Source organism: Mytilus galloprovincialis, chromosome 12, assembly GCF_965363235.1.
Source record: "Mytilus galloprovincialis chromosome 12, xbMytGall1.hap1.1, whole genome shotgun sequence".
Taxonomy (NCBI): domain Eukaryota; kingdom Metazoa; phylum Mollusca; class Bivalvia; order Mytilida; family Mytilidae; genus Mytilus; species Mytilus galloprovincialis.
This window is the reverse complement of record NC_134849.1, coordinates 67004535-67026654: the sequence shown is the minus strand read 5'-3', so window position 1 is coordinate 67026654 and position 22120 is coordinate 67004535. Positions and strand designations below refer to the sequence as shown.

Below are 22120 nucleotides of genomic sequence, written 5' to 3'. Positions count from 1 at the left end.
TCAAAATATTTTTTTTTGTCCTATGCTTGAACAGATTTTTTATTCATCAATTTGGGAATCATAATATTTTTTTCAGGAAAAATACCATAACCTCTGATGCCTTTTCAAGTTCAATGTTCGTTCCCTAAACATTTTCCATCCGAACTTATTATTTTCTTTTAGACATAAACAATATGTTAATGTACCCTAGGACATTCGTTCTGAACATGCATGAAATATTTGCCACTGGGCATTATACAACCAACAACCAATCAATATATTGGACATTGTCTTAGTATAAAGCTGGCATTTAAGGTAGCGCCTTCCTCATATTACATATGTAGACCTTGCAAGAAATCCTTAGAAAAATTACTACTCACGATAAATATGCAAATCACCTAAAACAAAGCAGTCAATGAACTATTAAAATAAGGTCAGCCTCTTTCCTGTTATATATATTGGCAGTTCCGTATGGAAATCGATGGAGGTTATATTGACTCATGCTATGACGAATGAGCGATCATAAAAGACACTAACAGAAAACAGTATATCCCCTCTTTTTTTAAGGGAAACAAATATATAAAGAAAAAACAATTTCAATTGTGCTATTTTTTTTTATCTTTGTATAACCGCATCATTATAATTAAAAGGTAACTGTTATTATCACACGTTCATTATAAAGTACTAGCTACTAAATATCACCATGATCATTATAATGAACAAGCAACTATGAATATCCTTCAATCAATGTCATCGGTTTTTTCTGTTTTCTATTCACTCTCAAGGATCTAAAAAAGAGAAACAAATAGTTTTACACAATGTCCCCAACCTTTTTATGAAAATTTTCTGATATTAAAAAAAACATTATGAATGTAAATGCCATATTCACGACTGTATTATCTAATGTCATAACGGGAGAGAGAATATTTATCTAATGTGTAGATTATGAAAGACACGTGTATGTTTGTCTCTTTTTAACTGTTTCACTTTCTAATAAAATTTACAGAGCATGTTTTCATATTTTGCATACACTAATCTGGTTATACCCAGTTCTACTTTTCGTTTAGTATTTTCAACAAATTGTTGAAAGTGTTTATCATTGCCATAAAACCCGACAATCCAACTTACAAGCTTCAATAAATATTGCAAGCCAAATTTTTACTTAAGTTGTGTAAGTCTATAATGAGACGGAATTATGCTTGTCGATTGATTTACTCAATGTGTAATCTTTATGATATACTTATAACTACTCAAGGATGTTTCATTCAAACGTACATGAGACCAAGAGAAGGCACTATGAAAATAAGGTAAACATCTTTTCACTGTACAATTAGTTTAACACCAACCTATTGTTGGATTTGTGAATTGCTTCTCTTGGTATTTTGCATGTTTTATGGATTTACCTTTATTTATATATGTAGAATTTTAATGTAAATCTATTTTAACTTTTAAGGTTCAAAACCAAATGCATTTCATGCCTTTTAATACAGTCATGCACATGAATTTGGTATGGTTGAGTAAATTTTAATAAATCAATAATTCAGATAACTCGAATGTCCCACACCTGTCGATTTATGCAGCAGAAGTAACATTTTAGTCCATTTTTGCTTTGTTTTAAATAGAGTAATAACCATGTTACTTACTCTTACAATCAATTAATTTGTTTGTTAAAACACTTTAAATGTTATAATTTATAAGAAATAAAACGGCAACTTTTTTGTATTTATTGAAAAATTGGTGTTATCTTTAATGTTTTCTTACATCAAATTTTTTATGGAATATTTCAAAAACTTAATTAAAAACTTTTTTTACATTAAAAAATAAAACGTAAAATATTGTTCACTTGTTATCCACATTGCCCAATAAATGTTTGGAAAACATTATAGGATTAACAACATTTTTTTCTAGAGGTTATTGATGTGTAAATCACAAACTTAGCATAAACATCCTTCGGACTTTTATTCAGTTTGTGAGTTGATCGCCCTTATAATTCTTAAGCCAAATAATCGCTATTTTTAATTAACATTTTTTGTGTAAACGCTTCTATAAAAACCATCAAATGCACAATTGGCATGCCGTAACTAAGGAGTTGGTCGCCATATTGACTTTCTAAAATCCACAAATGTTCGTAAAATGCAACTGAATCTAAAATAGAATAACACCTACCTCGAAAACTTCATTTTAATGAGGTATTATCTGAATATGAAGCGTGCAAGTATTGAAATAATATATCTAATGTAAGTTTTCATTCGTATGACGTCGTGTTTGCCATGACGTAAATTCGCCAAATCATTCATAAAATTTCGCGGACTTTTTTTTTAATTTAAATTTGATACATTTTCGAAGCTTTAGTGTATTTTTTTTTTATTTCTTTTTTTGATATATATGCAATAACATAGTCACAACTGAAATGCATTTTTTTTTTATCTCAATTTGCTGAAAATCCAAGGATTACTGCAAGCTTGTGTACCGCGCATTAATAGTTTACGAAAGTAGTTTCGGAAACATGGTTTATCGAAGTGTAAACTTAGAGAGAAAATTTCTAATTGACCATTAATAGATATAAATATAGATATGCAAATCATATAAGAATTATAGCTATGTATTTTATCAAAGTTATCTGTTAATTTGGTTATCTGTGAGATTTTACTTTGACTTAAAACTATCGTAGAGACCATCTTGATAAGTTAATACGTCTCAGTAAGTAATAAGTTCTTATCATGAAATATGTATTATTTTTATAATGCAAATACTATATAAATTAAACGCGATGTAAGGTATACATCTATGACACTACAAATTAAAGAAACCAAAATGAAAGACATAAACATATCAACATAGTGTGACGGACCACATGCAGGGATTAACGACTTATACATGTTAAACATGCGATATCAAGCATTTATCTACGATTCATTTTCAAACTGAATTTTAACTTTAACTCACTTAATATTTACCGATGAATATAAGCATCTGATGCAGTACAATTGGTGCCATCAATGGTATCAAAGAACAAATAAATTTTTTCAGCGATTGTAAATAAATATTTCTTTACAAGTTATTTTATTTAGATATAATTTTGTACCAGCTTATTTCTTCCATGACAATTTTGAAGTATTAAACATTTTAAATCGATTGTTCGCTCGATTGTTGTTGATAAATCTCTAGTGACATATATCAAAGTTTCAAATGCAAAATGAATTTAGTAAGAAATGGTCGATTAATTTCAAATGCAAAACATGGACATTTTTCAATTCAGTATAATACTTCTTTGGATGTTTGTCGGTGTTTTCCCCATTCTGTATTTAGATCGGTTATTTTTTTTTATATATATATTTGAAAAAAAAACGCGCAACATCATGTAACCTTAGTTCCTTCTCTTTATTAAATGGAGATGGAAACATTGATCCATTGGTTTAAGCTTAACATTTAAAAAAGGAAAATATCTCATGAATGTTCATGATAACGACAAAAATTAATACTTACTAGTACATTTACCAGATTTGAGAATGATATCATCAATAGCAATGTTAGCCTGGCCTTTTACATCCACATTCGCTATAATGCTGATCTATAACATAAAACATTTGTGAATGGTATTGCAATACACTGACACAAACTATTTTAAATATGTTGGTACTTATTTTTCACTTTTACGTTTTAAATAAAAACTTTATTTTAGATGTATTGTTAATTGTAATTCAATTTGTTTTACATTGAGAAAAATTTACCTTAATATTTAATTTATTTTCTGTATGGCTGTAATTCATACGTGATCTTGATCTTTTTTGTTTTGTTTAAAAGAATTAACATTATCTTACATCCTATACATTTCTAGGAATATGATTGGTTAAAAACGACCTCGTGGTGACCGTGTATATTCCATATTAGGTTAGTAGGGAGGCGGGGCTTATTTCAATACACGGTTAGAAGTGAATTTACGACTTAGGCACCGTTTGATTATTTAAAAGTATTGAAAGTTCTGTTGAATGTTGTTATATCAAGGTTGTTGATAATGGATATTTATCGTTGACATAGGTTTTTTTGTGCAGACCAATTGAAGAAGGTTCTTTAAATTGAACACTTTAATACAGAAATAATTAGACAATATACGTATAGTGTCTTGAAATATGAAATTTATTTGTATGAGGCTTAGCAACGGGAAAATGCAAGGTTCTACCGAGCATTTTCCCGTTTCGTGCCGAATACAAATAAATTTCATATTTCAAGACACTATACGTATATTGTTTTTATACTGAAATCGATACAAAAAAAAATTAAAAAAAAACAAAAATATGAAACAAATATTATTAAAAAAAAGTGTTAGGAATTTCTCCCTTGGGGTACCATTTTTGGGTATTTCCCTATGAGCGTAGTCTAGGCGGTAAGCATTGACAATTTAAGGAATTAGAAAGGGAAAATGAATTTAATTAATAACTTTTGATAAACATGGTATATAAATTACCAATTTGAAGACATAATAGGTTTAAATTAATAAAAGTTTGACCATTGTTACTACACGTTGTCATGGTTGTGACGTGACGTTGTAAGTAGGCGGGGCTTATAGGTGAGTTGAGGTCATTGACGTATAAAGCTAACGTTTATACGTATAGCTTTATCCGTATAGTAAAATAGCTGATTGCAGTATAAGAAGATGTATTATGATAGCAAATAAGACCATTTTAGTCTAAATTCAACAAATAAAGATTGTCGGTAAGATAAATTCGTTACATAGTGTGCTAGTGACCTAATATGATATATACTGGGTAATTATGTAAATTCCATATGGGGTTCGAGCTTCGCTCTCACCCCATATGGAATTTACTGACCCGGTATATATCATATTAGGTCACTAACACACTATGTAACTAATAATAATATATACCGATATATTTTACTGAATTTGAGATATCAAGTTACAATAATTAGTAAATACAGTGATTCATTTTAGTGATATCACGACGAAAGACATCATGGAACAAAAAACAGTTAATGCAGTGAACATATCTGTGAAACATTTGTATAAAATATCTATCAGCAGGCTCTTCATGGATACACAATACTTACCAATTGATAATTTAATTGGAGTATTTCAAGTTACACAATACTTACAGGATGATAATTAAAGTGTGGTATATCAAGTTACACAATACTTACAGGATGATAACTAAAGTGTGGTATATCGAGTTACACAAAACTTACAGGATGATAACTAAAGTGTGGCATATCAAGTTACACAAAACTTACAGGTTGATGACACAGTGTTGTATGTCAAGTTACACAATACTTACAGGATGAAAACTAAAGTGAGGTATATCAAGTTACACAAAACTTACAGGTTGATGACACGGTGGTGTATATCAAGTTACACAATACACCAAGGATGGTACATCAAGTGTGGTATATCAAGTTACACAATACTTACAGGATGGTACATAAAGTGTGGTATATCAAGTTACACAATACTTACAGGATGGTACACAAAGTGTGTTATATCAAGTTACATAATACTTCCAGGATGATAAGTAAAGTGTGGTATATCAAGTTACACAAAACTTACAGGTTGATGACACAGTGTTGTATGTCAAGTTACACAATACTTACAGGATGATAACTAAAGTGTGGTATATCAAGTTACACAATACAACAAGGATGGTACATCAAGTGTGGTATATCAAGTTACACAATACTTACAGGATGGTACATGAAGTGTGTTATATCAAGTTACATAATACTTCCAGGATGATAACTAAAGTGTGGTATATCAAGTTACACAAAACTTACAGGTTGATGACACAGTGTTGTATGTCAAGTTACACAATACTTACAGGATGATAACTAAAGTGTGGTATATCAAGTTACACAATACAACAAGGATGGTACATCAAGTGTGGTATATCAAGTTACACAATACTTACAGGATGGTACATGAAGTGTGGTATATCAAGTTACACAATACTTACAGGATGATAACTAAAGTGTGGTATGTCAAGCTACACAAAACTTACAGGATGATAACTAAAGTGTGGTATATCAAGTTACACAAAACTTACAGAATGATAACTAAAGTGTGGTATATCAAGTTACACAATACTTACAGGATGAAAACTAAAGTGTGGTATATCAAGTTACACTAAACTTACAGGTTGATAACAACAGTATTGTATGTCAAGTTACACAATACTTACATGATGATAGCTAAAGTGTGGTATATCAAGTTACACAATACTACAAGGATGGTACATAAAGTGTGGTATATCAAGTTACACAATACTACAAGGATGGTACATAAAGTGTGGTATATCAAGTTACACAATACTTACAGGGTGATAACTAAAGTATGGAATATCAAGTTACACAATACTTACAGGTTGATAATAACAGTGTGGTATATCAAGTTACACAAAACTTGCAGGTTGATAACAACAGTGTTGTATGTCAAGTTACACAATACTTACAGGACGATAACTAAAGTGTGGTATGTCAAGTTACACAATACTTACAAGATGATAACTAAAGTGTGGTATGTCAAGTTACACAATAGAAACAGGATGATAACTAAAGTGTTGTATGTCAAGTTACACAATACTTACAAGATGATAACTAAAGTGTGGTATGTCAAGTTACACAATAGTTACAGGATGATAACTAAAGTGTGGTATGTCAAGTTACATAATACTTACAGGATGATAGCTAAAGAGTGGTATGTCAAGTTACAAAATACTCACAAGATGATAACTTATGTCTGGTATGTCATGTTACAAAATACTTACAGGATGATAACTAAAATGTGGTTTGTCAAGATACATAATACTTACAGGATGATTTAAAGAGTGTTATGTTAAGTTACACAATCCTTGCAACATGGTTATGGAATTGTTGAAAGTCTACCAAAGCAGTTAGTAACATAATACTTACAACATTAATATAACAAACAGACCAAAGGAAACCATTATGAATGTTCAATTTAGTTCAGTGACGGTGTGTCATTTCAATTTGGCATTCATGTTTGCGATATTTATCAATGTCATTTGGACTGCTGGATACTCGTCTCATTATCAATCATATGCAGATACCACTTTTCCGCATTTCCATATGATGAGCACTTTTTATATTTTAACGGCAACATGACATACTTTGATAGCAATTTCTGCTTAAGAATGTACTTAGGTGAGGATTTGTGGAATTTAAAAATGAAGAATTTCAAATTGATACCTTAAGTCACAATAGCGATAGTTAAGGAACAAACTAAGCTAAAATATCGATAGGTCATGGAGCTCCTTTTCGAGATAACTATTTTTTTTTAAATGGCGGTAAAAAGCTAGCTCGGACTTTTATTTTATTTTACATTGGTATTATTTTGATCTCGAATCAATAGAAAAAAAATATAGAATCTACTTAAATTTAGAGCAAATGACCATTTATGGCCTTTTAAGTCTATATAAAAAGACAAATTTGTGTGAAAGGGTAAAATATTTTACATTGTATTGTATGAAAGAAAATGAAGGAGTCTGAACATTTGATACAATTTCCAAAACCTCACATAAGTTCATCCTAAACTTTTATTTTTCATACATTGTTTATAAATGAGTCGTAGTATACATACACGAAGATTACTATCCTGTGGGATAGCTATGGTAGCAGTTTTCCAAGAGTCAGGATTAGGTTGCTGTCCTGTTTTTTTCCACATTGTGGTATAAGATCCTGTTTCTCCTATAAATACCCTCAAAGTTCCTATACCTGGTCCGTTTATATGGTACTGGAATGACAGACACCAAGGACAGGCTGGAAAAAAATCAGTTAATGATCAATATATTGAAACGACATCAATGAGACATGAAATTAAGATGTGACGAATGCAATATTATGCACGTGCCTATTTTGATTACTTATTCATTCATCTTAAAGGTAATTTCCCATCGGCAGATAGTTTTAAAGTGGCATTAGCTACTAGTTCGGTTTGAAATTAAATATACCTTGTGTTCTTCAGAAATTTACCATGTTTACTGAAGAGGTATAATTATGTTGTATTGTAATATTGACGTCTGGCGTAACTGACGTATAATTGAAAATCAAATTGCAGAAGCTTTTTTTTATAAGAATACGAACTCTGTAAAAAGGACCAATGCAACCAGCTAATTCAATACTAGTAACCTAGATTAATTTAGCGTTTATTGGCAATCGAAATGGCAATCAGCAGGATTTAAGAACATCCGTGCGTTTTGGTAAAATATACTTTTCCACTTTTCTGATCATTTTGAAATTGTTGTCTGTGCTGTATTGAGACCCCACTACCAAGATGTTTTTTACATGCACACGTATTAAAAATTGTGGTTTTTATTCGACAAAATTATAAGTTTTGATGTTTATATAAATTCATTCACAGAAAACAGCGATTTAATATTGCTAAAAAAATAACAACCTACAAAATGTTAAACAATTTGTGTTAAACCATTCAAATAAATAATTTACAAACACTGAAATTATTACGTTGCGTAATCATTGGTATTAAACTGATAAACGTCACTGGAATTACGACTATCCCAATATTGCGACGGCAGATATAGGTAAAATCTTTACAGTCATTTTTCTCAAATGTAACATTTTTTTGTTACTCAGCTGCAAGGTTTTTCTATACCATTACACTATATTTGATTTGTAAAGGTGCAATAGAATTGTCTAAAGGCTTTGAACATTGCTGTTGAAAAATTCGGGATGATAATCGCAACTCAATGGCATTTTTCTTTTTTTTTTTGATAATCGTAATTTTTTTATCAGATAATAGTAACTGAAACAATAATAAATGTGTCTTTGAGCATTTCAATAGTATTTTGCGTATTAAAATGGAAATGTCCAGTTAAACGATGACATGAACGCAAAATAAAAATAAATGTAGAAACTTACAGGTTCTAATCTAGGACCAATTTACTTATATATGTCCATTTATAACTGACAACACTATGCGTAACCGTTTGAAAGAGGGACGAAAGATACTAAAGAGACTGTCAAACACATAAATCGAAAATAAACCGATAACGCCTGGCTAAATATGAAAAAGACAAACAGACAAACATATAATAAATATATACATGTACCTGTTAAAGACATGGAAAATGAAGGAGCTGTCGAGTCAGTTATTGTGGTGAGTAGATATTCCAATTTCTTTCAAAGTTTCAATGTTGTGTTTAAGGGTATTTTCGGTTTGTTTTGTTGTTTTCTTGGTTTGTTTTATTTTGGGGAGGAGGGGGAGGAAAGGTGGGATTAGCAATATTCCATATCCCAAAAGTGCAATCCTTTCAATTCATTGCTCAAAATGAAAGTCCCGTATACCACATTATAATAGACCATATGTTCTGACTCTAATATAACGTTTATACTAATATTCTGTGCGAAATGAGCAACACTAACTTTATAACTGCATTATCGGATTGAACAGTTTATAATTTTCTCGTTGGATATAAGTATTCATATTGCCCTTTTCCTAATATATCAATAAAAATGCATATAGTTTAATTTTGAAGTGAAATGTATAATTACGGTTTAAATAGTCGTTTATATTTTTTCCAGTGGAGTTTGTTTTTCTGTTTTATATCGATATAATAATATGATTTTAAAATCTACATTCACATATTTTAATCAAATAACCATGTAGACTAGAGGTATAGGGGGAGGGTTGAGATCTCACAAACATGTTTAACCCTGCCGCATTTTTGCGTCTGTCCCAAGTCAGGAGCCTCTGGCTTTGTTTTAACTTTTAGTTTCTTGAGTACTATTTGGAGTTTAGTATGGCGTTTATTATCACTGGACTAGTATATATTTCTTTAGGTGCCAGCTGAAGGACGTCGCCTGGTGCGGGAATTTCTCGTTGCATTGAAGACCTGTTGGTGACCTTCTGGTGTTGTCTGCTCTATGGTCGGGTTGTTGTCTTTTTGGCACATTCCCCATTTCCAATTTTATAGGTTGCAATAGATTGTATGGGCGCAGCCATTTTATGAGCATAACATGGTATTCAGAATTAAGAGTATAGGTAATCCTCATTGGTTGATATGTGCGCCCGTAAATTTTTATTATTAGAGATTCTTGCATTCTGCATAATATTATAGATAAAAACATTTTTTTTCCTTAGCCCTAACAGAAATGACATGTCTTTTCAATGCTAGGACGAGACACGTTTTTTAAGTGCAAAATTGATATGATTTTTAGTACAAAATACGTTAAGAAAAGCAACGCGAACCTATATTTTTTGGACCAAAAATGACTGTCCGAATAACTTTTCTCCAATTCTAGCAAGGATTTGTTAAAAAAATCGACTTTCTAAAGTCTGTATCACAAAAAAGGCTATCATTGTCGCCTATGGGGAAATTAATTGTTTATTTCAATCTGTATGTTAGGACGTTTCGTTAAACAGTGTGGATGGTAAATGATCTCGAATAGTTTATTGTTACTATTAAAATTTATAAATTTAAAATTGCCTCTTCGCTCATTCACTTTTTTGGAGACATTCCTTATTATTTGAAATTTCTTTATTTTAACATAGTTCGTGTTTTCCCAAATTCCAAATTTCCTGAAGCTTGCGTTTCACCCTTTCAATTTTATGATATACTAGTACGTACGCAGGTAGGTTAATGCTGTTCGAGAGTAAATCGGCTATTTATTCATATAAAAATCAATGAAATTTGAAATTATTCATAATTTTTGTCTAGAAACTTTCATACCTAGAACTTATTTTTATCATCCCTAATATTATCCAAAGTTTTAATTTCTGGTGTCTCAGAACCCTCCATCTGGTTGCCATGGTAACGGGCAGCATTCAAAGATGGCGTGTGAACGTCCAACTTCAAGAGCCTGGCACACCCAATAGAACTAGACAAATGAATAAAAATAAAGTTGTATGTGGTTGACAAATATGTTATCTTTCCCGTAACAGCTGTTTCATTTTTTAAATGTGCTCTTTTATAATAAAAAATAACAGAAATGACATACAATCCAACCGTGGCCCCACCAAAAGTCAACTATTTTACCAATTTTAGATATGTTATATTCATTTTAAAAACAAGAAACAGCAATCTTCGTATTCATGAGCTTTTCAAGAATGAATATATGCCAAGTTTTAAAGAGATCAACAAATGTTAACGGGGTGTGCCAATGCGATCTTTATAGATGAATGATATTCAAGTCCTTACTCGGCGACATTTAAACACTGAATTGATTCAGATCGATTATTCCCCTTTTCGGTGTAAAAATGCAGGGAAAGAAATAATCGACATTTTGATAGTTTCTGACTAGAGATAAACACATTAAAGATGTAAAATAATGTTTTTTTTTCACATTTTCATACTTGAGTTGTTCATGAATCTTTAAAGAATCACCATGCACCTTACGAAGAGAAAAAAAGGGGGGATACTCTGACGTTATACTTTGTGAGGGTTTTCGTAACCAAATGTTCATTTCTAAACATATGTGTGTCATATCTGCCGATTGCAAATAATATTATCTTGCTTCCTTCCTTAAATTTGAATATCATAGGGTCTTTACGACTTTTAGATTACCAAGGTTTAGCATAGTGAAATAACGTGATGACGAACGGCAAAACAGTATTTCTAAAACAAAATGATTCTCCTGATAGGGAAAACACTTTTTAAAACAAGCACTGGTAGTATCTAGCCCCTTCTATCAAACTCATGTTTTATGAGACATATTTATCTATTCAGCCCTATTAAAGTTTTTTCAATGTTTTTTTATTTAAAAACATTTTTAATTAATTCACTGAATTATAAGGATCAGTTACTTTCACATCACATGTGTGAATGGGTCTTTTTTAAAACTATATCAGCTATAAGTAATCATTTCTAGAGCTATGTTCATTTTTTGAACGTGCATCATTCATTCATTGCACTTTTTCCAGTACAAAACAGTAAATTATTATAGAAAAAAAAACATTAAAAAAAAGAAATTTCCTTGAGATAAATCTATTTGTTTATGCAATTAAGTTGTATGCATGTGAAAGCCTGGAGTTCAGTATGAGTATTATCTGCCTATTACATACAAATATGACTATTTCAAAGGTTTCAATGTCAAAGAAACTTATAATTTTTCATTCATTTCAAATAGTTTTCTCAAAATTAAAACCAAAATGCATGCAATTTGCATATGTCACATTGAATTTAAACTAATAATCCTTATAACAACGCATACAATACTTCCTTGTAGGTTTCAATGATCCATAATAAATGTATAGACATATACATGTATCATCCTGCTGGTTTTCATATGATAATGCTGTACTATATAATTCTTTATTCCTATACTTGTGTTTTTTTATTTCACATGTATCATGCAAAGAATATTCCTATATATCCATGTAAAATGTTGTGAATTACAATATATATACCAGTAAGTACATGCAGGTACCACATATGATGTTTGAATTATAATTATCACTTAGTTCACAGTTTTATGTATATATCCAAAATTATCTCAACTACTGCACATGATGCATAATGATATGAATATTTCCTTTTGTGTGTTGATCCTTCAAAAAAGAAGTGCACAGTCATTTCCTCTCATGTTTTTATTTCTTTATTTCTTTGTCTTAAATGTTCCAGAGTCAGTTCTAACAGTAATCAAATCCTTCCTTTTATTGTAATACTGAAAAACTCTGCATTCCAAAAGTTACATGTGACATGGCATGGGGTTTTCATATTCAGCACTGTTTTAATATTTTTGTTATATATCATCAAGCTTTTATCTAAAAAAAATATTGATTTCACTTTCTTTTCATGCATATATCTAATACTGCCCCCATATCTGGTTACAAATTATCTGATAATTTCCTTGTGTGTGTTGATCTTCATAAGAAAGAAGTGGTCACTCTTTTCCTCTGATAACTTTTTTCAAATTTCAGTTAGGCTATTAAAGTTAAAACTAACATGTATGACACCATTGCCTCCAAGTCATCTTCATGCATGTATTGAAAAAAATATGTAAAACATTATTAGCATTTAAAAGTAATTGGTATTCATATTATGATACAAATAGAAAACTTCAGTCAAAATTGTCACATTTGTGTATTCCTTAATTATTATTGAATTAAAAGAAAACTTGACACAAAGTTTAATTGATGAATTGTCTGTAAAAGTACAATAAAGTTTGTAAGTACAACTTACTTTAACTGATATTTACCCATCACATTGCTTTGCCAATTTGTTATTAATATTCAATATGACTTAATCAAGATTGGGTGAGTGTGACTAAATTCACCAGATAACTTTTATATATTCACATAAACTGAGGGTCTGGATGGTGTTTACAGAATAGATACACCAATCATGTAATAATCCCTATGGGCAAAAGTGCAAAATTTAAAGGCTGAGACATTAAAGATTAAGAAAACACTGATAATAAAAGAGAATGATGGTGTGTTAAAATACAAAGAAAAGAGAATAATGAGCAAAACAGATAAAGATTATAGAAAATGGTATATAAAATATAGAACTGAAGGGAATCATTCATTATAATACAATTAATACTTACATTTAATTGTGTAGACCTCATATCATAGAAACTACACTCTTTATGCATTAAGTCAACTTATTAGTGCCAGTTGTAAATCAATCTGCAAAAGAAGTTACAATAATTACACAATTAAGATTGATCTGTTGGTGTAAATTGTTTTATAACAAGTGTGTCAAAATTTGAAAAGATTTACACACACACACATATACTTCAGATACACATTATTATAGTTAATCAAGATTAAAAGTACATATTTAATTTAATCTTGTGTCTATATATATAAAAAAGATAAGACAAAAAATTAATATTAAAGACAAAAAATTCAAATGTACACTAAAAGGGATGATTTAAAAATAATACTATAATGACTTAGCATCAAATTTAAAACCATAAATGAAAACTTTAAGTTGTTAATAAATTATGGCCATGATAATAAATAATATTTCTCACATATAACATCTCATGTGAATGCTTACACAATTTTACTAAATACAGACTGAGGCATAAGTATGATGCACAGAGTCATGCATGCATATATTTTGAATTATTCTTTGTTTTACTTCTACAATATGTTATAAATTGGAATAAGGAATGATTTAACATGCGATCGGTTTTAAGATTCAGGTACAAATATACCTAATAGATATTTAAAGAAAATGTTGAGGTGTTTGAATACGAGACTAATTAAGGGGGGGGGGATGATAAAGGCATAGGTGAAAGGCGGCGGGCCTCAGCCGGCATGTTGTTCGGACATTTTAACAAATTCTACTGCTTACGTTGCATGGTTGATCATGGTTTCTGACCACCGAGATCCCAAATTTAAACATCTGACCCGCATGAATGCATCCCTGGTCAGTCTGCAAACTGTCGACGTGAAACTATTTTTATAAAGTCAATAGCTAATAAAGATTGGATTGTTTATAAGAAAGTAAATAGTGTTAACGTGAAAAATTAATTCAAAGGAAGTTTCAACAGACTGCCCACATCATGCTGACAGCGAAACTTGTAAATAACCACATTTTTTAAGTAAACATGCAGCTTTCTCTTCAAACTGCATTCATAATCGTGAATGAAATGAATATCCAAGATCCTCGTAAGAAGGCTAAAATAATTTAAAACTAACGTACCTCAAAATATAAGCAGCCCACATCTATATTAACGTGTTGTTGTCGAACTGAAGACACTGACTTCTATCATAACAAGGTATCAGCTGTTGGTGACAAGCTCAAATTTGACGTCGACGAAACGTTCTAGCCAATCACGTGTCGAATAGTTAGGAAAATGACGTCAGATTTAGATTGCGATGCAAACACCGAAAATCATTGCTAATTTTTTTTAAACTGCATTAACCTGCCTGCGTAGCTGTTTTCATTCAAACTATTATTCATACATGAACAAAAAAGAATGACATAAAATGTTGGAACGATTTCGTGATTAATTCATCACCATAATTTTATCGTATGCTGTCAGATATACGTTTCAATGTCAATAACAATAAAACACTATCAAGTTACGATTATCCTCTCATTATATGTACCATAATTACGATTATCTTTTTTTCCCAGTTACGATTACCATCCCGAACTTATCAACAGCAATTTTCAAAGAACTAGAGCACCGTTACGATACAAATATGATGTAAATGTATACGTATAGAAAAACCTTGCAGCTGAGTAACTATTGACAACACAAATGCTACATTTGAGAAAAAATTACTGTACAGATTTTACCCATATCTGCCGTCGCCATATTGGGATAGTCGTAATTCCAGTTACGGTGATCGCTTTTTAAATACCAGTGGTAATTAGGGCTTGGACTTTATACCGACGCGAAAAATCTCTAGGACAAGTATCCTTAAAGATTTATAATAAAATTCGCAAGTAAACTGATTAAATCATTTTTTCTATGAATAGAAAACTGTACTGCCACTTAATCATTCATTTACAGAAAAGTCAGAAAATTTAGTGTTCTCCTAGTTTAGGCGACAATCCTATAGAACACTTATTCCACACAAAAATGGAACTTCCATATTAAAAACCAAATAAAAAAAAAAAAAAAAAACATGACAAAAGAAGAAAATGCAATGTCTACGTACTTTACTACACATTCAAACAATTAATAGCAATAAAGCAGAAAAAAACCAACATTACAGTAGTTTAACATAACAACATCTACGCCAATGAGGGTGAATGTTAGTCAAACGACGAAATAGACTATGTTGAAAAACTAGAAATCAACAAAAAAATACCACGATTTAAATTAATGAAATTGTATACAACATGAACAACGACAGCTACTTAGACGAAATAAAAGAATTTAATTAAATGTAAATTAAATTTATTTATTGAATTAACATATACATGTATTGAGACTCGACAAATCGAGTCGTCCTTTACTCTTATTATGATAACTTGAGCATGTGATAGCCGAGTAGTAAAAGTCCGTGCAATTTAACGGTCACTTTTACATTGAAAATCGAACGGAGAGGACGCTAAATAATTAAGACCCGTCCTCTCTCACCCTTATGAACTGAACTTTGTTTGCTGCTGGTTTTATTTATTTTTCAGATGCTCCAGTCTTCATACAAATATCCGTCATGGTAACATGCTGAAGCCCAGTCACACAACCGGAGCGAAATGTAATTAATTTTATGCAGACTATGGATAGCCCAGCTGCTAATTCTGAAATATTTCTGAATGGGCCGCCCTTCAGTACACCAGCTTTAATTTGGAACGCCAAGCTGTGATACACTGATTAGTTCAATCGTGTTGTTGTTGTTTGAATGAATTTTGATTAAATGTTGCCATGACAGTTCAATATCCAAACAAAATCAGTGTTTGTTATTTGTTGTAGTGATATACAAATCAAGGCATCAATGGCGTCTGTTCGTCAATTCTGATATTTGGTTAATTTACACCAAGTGATCAAATGATATATTCAATAATATCGAAATATATCAAATACGAAAACCAATATAGAAAAACACCCTTTGCCTACGTTCTGCCTACAATCCATAAACTGGATAACGAAATACTGTAAGACGTATATGAAAAACAAACTGAAAATATATTCCCAGAACCAACTAGTCGTATCATTTCACATTGCAACGTTCAGTTAAAAAAAATCGAACAATAGTTGGAATTTTCTACTTATTACATATCGTTAAAACACGAACGACTATTTGTAAAGAAGATTTTTTTTTAGATACTTTTATTCTTGGGTATCAATTTATGATCGTTGACATCCATTTCTTTTATAAAATCATTGAGCTTATATCATGTCTTTTTAAACGAGTATAAACTTTGTAAAGCAGTAACCTCAATATCTTTTACTCCACTTGTACTGACTTAAACCTGTTTAAACGGGACAGAATGATGTCCAATACTAACTTATAGAATAGAAATACTTGGATGATAATCAACTCTAATATATTTAATCTAAAAGAATACTTGGATGATAATCAACTCTAATATATTTAATCTAAAATATTGTGAGGTACTCTTATTGGTTTTATCAAAAAGCCTTTTGAATCCTTGGTTGCTTTTTTGCATGGTGTTAAGGTATTATTGATAACTGATATACAATTTCATGAGTTTTTTTCTTTCTAACCAAAACATTAAATTCGGCATATTTTTGTACCAACAAATAATCCATCAATCGAAACCATTTTAATAGAGAAAAAAACTTTTACAAAACACCCTGTAGAAGAGGCAACCATGTCAATCCCAAACATTCTTCTAAAGTCTAGTTATAACCTTCATAATTTCAGGTAGTCTGTTATTTCGTGAACATAAAGTAAAATGAAAATGAACAAAATAACTAGGGAAACACAATAACCAGTTATTATGAAAGTCCTACCTTGAAAGTTTGTACCATCTGTATCGAGTACAGCAAATGAATAAGGAAATTTGTTGGTGGTCTCTATGAACATGTAGTATATCCCCTCGGCTGCTGATGTGGGACCAGTGCCACTGGTAGGAGTAGAACCCTAAAGCGACAACAGTTAAAACATAAAAACCAATAAAATTAATATGTATTTCTATCCACGTTCATTGCGTTATTTGTAGAAACACATGTTGAAGGTGTATCTTATCAACTTAGAAACTAGCAATCATTGTAACAGAGGGACGACATATACCAGAGGGGCAGTCAAATACACGAAAGGAACAGGGATTGTAGTTACGACGTAAGGAACATATCCGATATCATCTTTGAAACGGTTATTCCATAACGGTTTCAATTTCACCATTCAGAACTCTTGTAATTTGTGAATTTATTAAAAACTGCTTTTTAAAAATTGTATGTTATTTTGTAATGTAATAGACTGAACAATCTAAAAAAATTGCCACCGATTAACACTTTATAACCCTTTAAGATTACAAAAATAAGCATACAATTGATTTATTGAAATAATCAAATGTTAATACCAGAACCATTAAAGTGCATGTTAAATTAAGCTTCGTTTTTTTTTCTTTGCATTGTTTTAATGCTGACACAAATAACTCGGGAAGTCGTAGGTTTTTCGATAGATGCTGAAATAAAATTGTAATTTTGGTATGCCTACGTCACTCAAAATTACGGAATCATAAGAAACTTTATAATAAAAGGATATGAGGGGTATACATGTATACCATAGACTCACATATTTCAATTTAAAACATACTCTCACACTTAGATGACCCCTTTGTCTATCTGAATACGGTCAGATAAAACTACCCGATTCTAAATATTTAATGCAAATGACATGTTGCAGATCCAAAGTATGCCTTGATTGCTTAATCATGTAAATTGTCTTTGTGAAATAAGATCGATAAAAATCACATCTTAACCATTAATCTGCCAATTTAACACAATTCGTTATTTACACCTAGACACACACTATTTGTTACATGAGTATTTATATTTACAGATTTTGACATACCTAAGGTACTTTTCATGTATGTGTGAAGGAAAAATGATATAATTTTGACACAGATATATGTTAGAAGTGTATATAATTTTGATATTAAAATGCAAATGTTAAAACTAACATGGACATTCAATATGTTTACCGTATATTTGCAGAGAAAAAATATACTTGTTTTTGTTAAAGAACTTACAGATCCCCGAGTCCAATCAAAATTATCCGAACTAGCTTGTTTAAAAAAACATTGTTCAGTTGTCTCAAATCCACAGCTATAGGTTATTTCTGGTTTAACTGTTAATGATAATAAATCGTAATATGTTTAAGTCGATGGAATCATATTAATAAGATCAATAAGTCTTAACTCTACCACTGATTTAGGGGTGTCCTTTTGTCTATTTTGATTTATATTTCACTACAACATGCGTACAATGTAGCATCTCGAAAATATAATAAAAACTGTTTGTGTTCATATTTGTTGGTTTTAATTTTGCATCTGTTCCAATCAATACTAATATACAAATTGAAATGATTATCTGTTGATGGTTATGTGATACAGGAATCATTTTGGCTAGTACTATATGTGATGACTTAATTAGCAGTTAACGTTACAGTCAAAACAAATAAAATAGCAGTATGAAGACATCATTAAGGACAACGTCGCACTATAAGCAATCTACCGTAATTGTTTTGTCTTCAACGGGAAAAGTTCAAATCGGATATAGTTTGTATAAATATGTTAATTTTAGATTTAAAATGACGTTGTTGTTGGATGCACTAGTCGCCACTTTCTTTGAAGTCGAGTACAAACTATCTATGAAAGAGGAGGAAAACACTTTTCTATGAATTGTTTCAAAAACAACTTTTACAGTTCAATATTATTTGCAACGTGGCAGCATGGTATCTTATTCAAACACTTGCCTGTGGATTCCTCCTCTTCGCAACATGGCTTTTCGTGGCAGCATGTGCCCTTATTAATCCATCCTGGTCCAAACTTTTGTTCACACGTTAGACCTTTTGTTCCACATTTACCATTAGAAGCCAGACATTGTCCAGTGAGTACTAAAGAGAACAGTACATCGATACAATATATATCATTCGCTCTTGTTTATTCAGTTTATGATGTGATACATGTTTTAATACTAAAGATATATGTTCATAAAATGTAAACAATTCCATTATTGGAAAAGTGCTAAATATTACCGTCAAATTGCTGAAAATTCGGCAGTTATTCTAGCAAATAGATAGAGATATACCCTCCAAGCTCTAGTATATCTAATTATCAAATCAAACATGGTATTAAACAGAATTTTGAGGGAAACATACGAAAACATGCATCTAAAAAAGAGGATGTGGTATGATTCCCAATCATATTTTCAATATTACCCACGTAAAATATAGGACATAAATAAAAATGTGATATTTTTAAGAAAAGTGTTGATTTTTAATGTGTTATGATATTGTGGAATAATGATTTCTTGAAAACCACACCTCTCATTTTAATCTCCGCTGACGGGGTTTAAAACTGAAATCAGAATGTAAGTATCTACCTACGTGTTCTTCAATTACTACTGTAACACGTTCCCTTACTTACAAGTAACTTACGAGTTAAAGTTCCATTGCCAATTTGTTCGAATTGTTTATTGTGTGCATACGTATTCATCTAAACAGGTTGTTTCTGTTTCTGGTGAAATGTATTGAATTGAATATTAAACATAAATTGAGTCATATTTACTTAAAAAATCGTAATAATCAATGTCAGCATCTCCAAAAAAGAGGTTCTGGTAACTTTACAACGCTCATACGCATTTCTCTAGTAATTCTATTGAACAGCAACACTTTTCAACTTGAGTTTTTATTCCTTTTTAAATGTCTCCCAAACTCTTGTGTTAACACATTTTGTAAACAGTGTATCGGTTGAAAGCAGTCTTGTACACTAATTCTATTTGGAGTTAACTCTGTTTAGATTGGTAAACCAAGTTTAAAGTTATCTTGCACGTGGACCTTGTTTTGACCCTCGCTCCAAATCTCAGCACTGTACATGCCGAAACATAATTGTTTGTGGTCAAAAACGCAATTATAAAAAATCGTCTTTGATCAAAAAGCGAACTAGCTATACTACATGTAGTTATGACATACTTACTATTGCCATTAATCACATACACTGTGCAGAGGATGATTACAATCAAACAACAAAACTTCATCATAATTCTGAAATTGATATTGTTCTATATTAATTCTATATTCCGAATTATTGAGAAAGAGCTAATTGCCAGATGGCAAGCTCGAAAAAAAAACAACAAGTGAAACTGCGAGCTACTACTCACTGATGATACCCCCGCCGCAAGTGGATAATATTAATAGTGTAAAATATGCAAGTGTTCGGTAAACAGGAAGTTGTCGAGTGATGAATCTGAAAACGCATCACACGGTATAGCTGACTTATATAAATCCTGAAACCAAATTTCAGAAATCCTTGTATTGTAGTTCCTAAGAAAAATGTGACGAAAATTTTCAACTTGGCTATCATGTGTAAAATCATACAAGTGTTCGGTAAACAGGAAGTTGTCAAGTGATGAATCTGAAAACGCATCACACGGTATGGCTGACATATATAAATGATGATACCAAATTACAGAAAGGGTGGATGTGTAGTTCCTGAGAAAAATGTGACGAAAGTTTCATGGGACGGACTGACTGACGGACGGATGGACTGACGGACGGACTGACGGACGGACGGACTGACAGACAAAGGTAAAACAGTATACCCCCCTTTTTTAAAGCGGGGGTATAAAAATTGAAGTCCAAACTTACCAATAAGGACAACCTGACGGGTTCGGATTGTTAAATATAACATTTTCAAGATAGTATGCACTGAAGCGGCTCATACATCATGTACATTTTGCTTTCCAATTATTTTAATACCTTATAACGACATTTTTTAATCAATTTTCATATGTTTAAAGAAGAAGTCGTTAACCGGGTTTTGCAATTAGTCTGTCGAATGCCAAAATTATTAAAAATATTGAGATCACCTCTTGCTTGGTTTAATGGGATTCGCATGTTTTAGTTTTAAGTGGTGTTCTTTGTGATTTGTTTAATGTCTGAGATGTCTAAACCGATTACAGTAGTGTTTATTATTTATCATATAAAACTGTAAGTCAATTCTGATTTTAATAAAACAATCTTCGATGTAAATGTCAAAACACAACCAAGCTCGCCAGACGTGCGTTTCATCTACACAAGACACAACCGTGACGCTCAAATCAAAGGAGATGGAATGCCAAGTAGATAAAAAAACATTGGAAACCATCTTTACTTTTCAGTCTTTCAATGCAAACTGGTCTGCAAAGTTTGCTACTGGCATTAAATCTGTATGTTTGTATTGACTTGTTGTTTCCAGATAGTTGTACAGAGAATGAAGTATTGAAACGGATGAGAAAAAAAATTCGTGCAAACGTGATGAATATATAACTGCTTGTTTATCAATCATAGAAGGTTATTAATAGATACATCATGAATAGAGAACTAGTAAAGCACAAAATAGACTTGGCAGGGCAATAAGAGCAATTTGTTTTCCGTATCACTAAAGCTTTAATAACAAGTTCATATGTTACAGGGAATTTGTAAAACCAGGGATTTTGTAAAATTACTGGACTATTCAGTGATTTTGTAAACTCACTAACAGTTTCAGTGGTTTTGCAAAATCCCTGAAATTGTTAG

The 22120-nt window shown here is 31.1% G+C and overlaps 1 protein-coding gene across 2 annotated transcripts in view; it reads right to left on the bottom strand.

The window, feature by feature from the left end:
- Positions 1 to 587: 587 nt before the first annotated feature.
- Positions 588 to 22120, bottom strand: part of LOC143053480 (MAM domain-containing glycosylphosphatidylinositol anchor protein 2-like) — a 39053-nt gene continuing 17520 nt past the window's right edge. For both annotated transcript variants that reach the window (XM_076226286.1, XM_076226287.1), the window contains exons 2-8: positions 20541 to 20608; positions 19319 to 19459; positions 18594 to 18691; positions 17353 to 17482; positions 7586 to 7764; positions 3466 to 3550; positions 588 to 767 (exon numbers count right to left, since the gene is read on the bottom strand). In XM_076226286.1, the coding sequence (XP_076082401.1) occupies positions 760 to 767; positions 3466 to 3550; positions 7586 to 7764; positions 17353 to 17482; positions 18594 to 18691; positions 19319 to 19459; positions 20541 to 20604 (705 nt within the window). In that variant the 5' untranslated portion in view covers positions 20605 to 20608 and the 3' untranslated portion in view covers positions 588 to 759. The remainder of the gene's footprint in view (positions 768 to 3465; positions 3551 to 7585; positions 7765 to 17352; positions 17483 to 18593; positions 18692 to 19318; positions 19460 to 20540; positions 20609 to 22120) is intronic.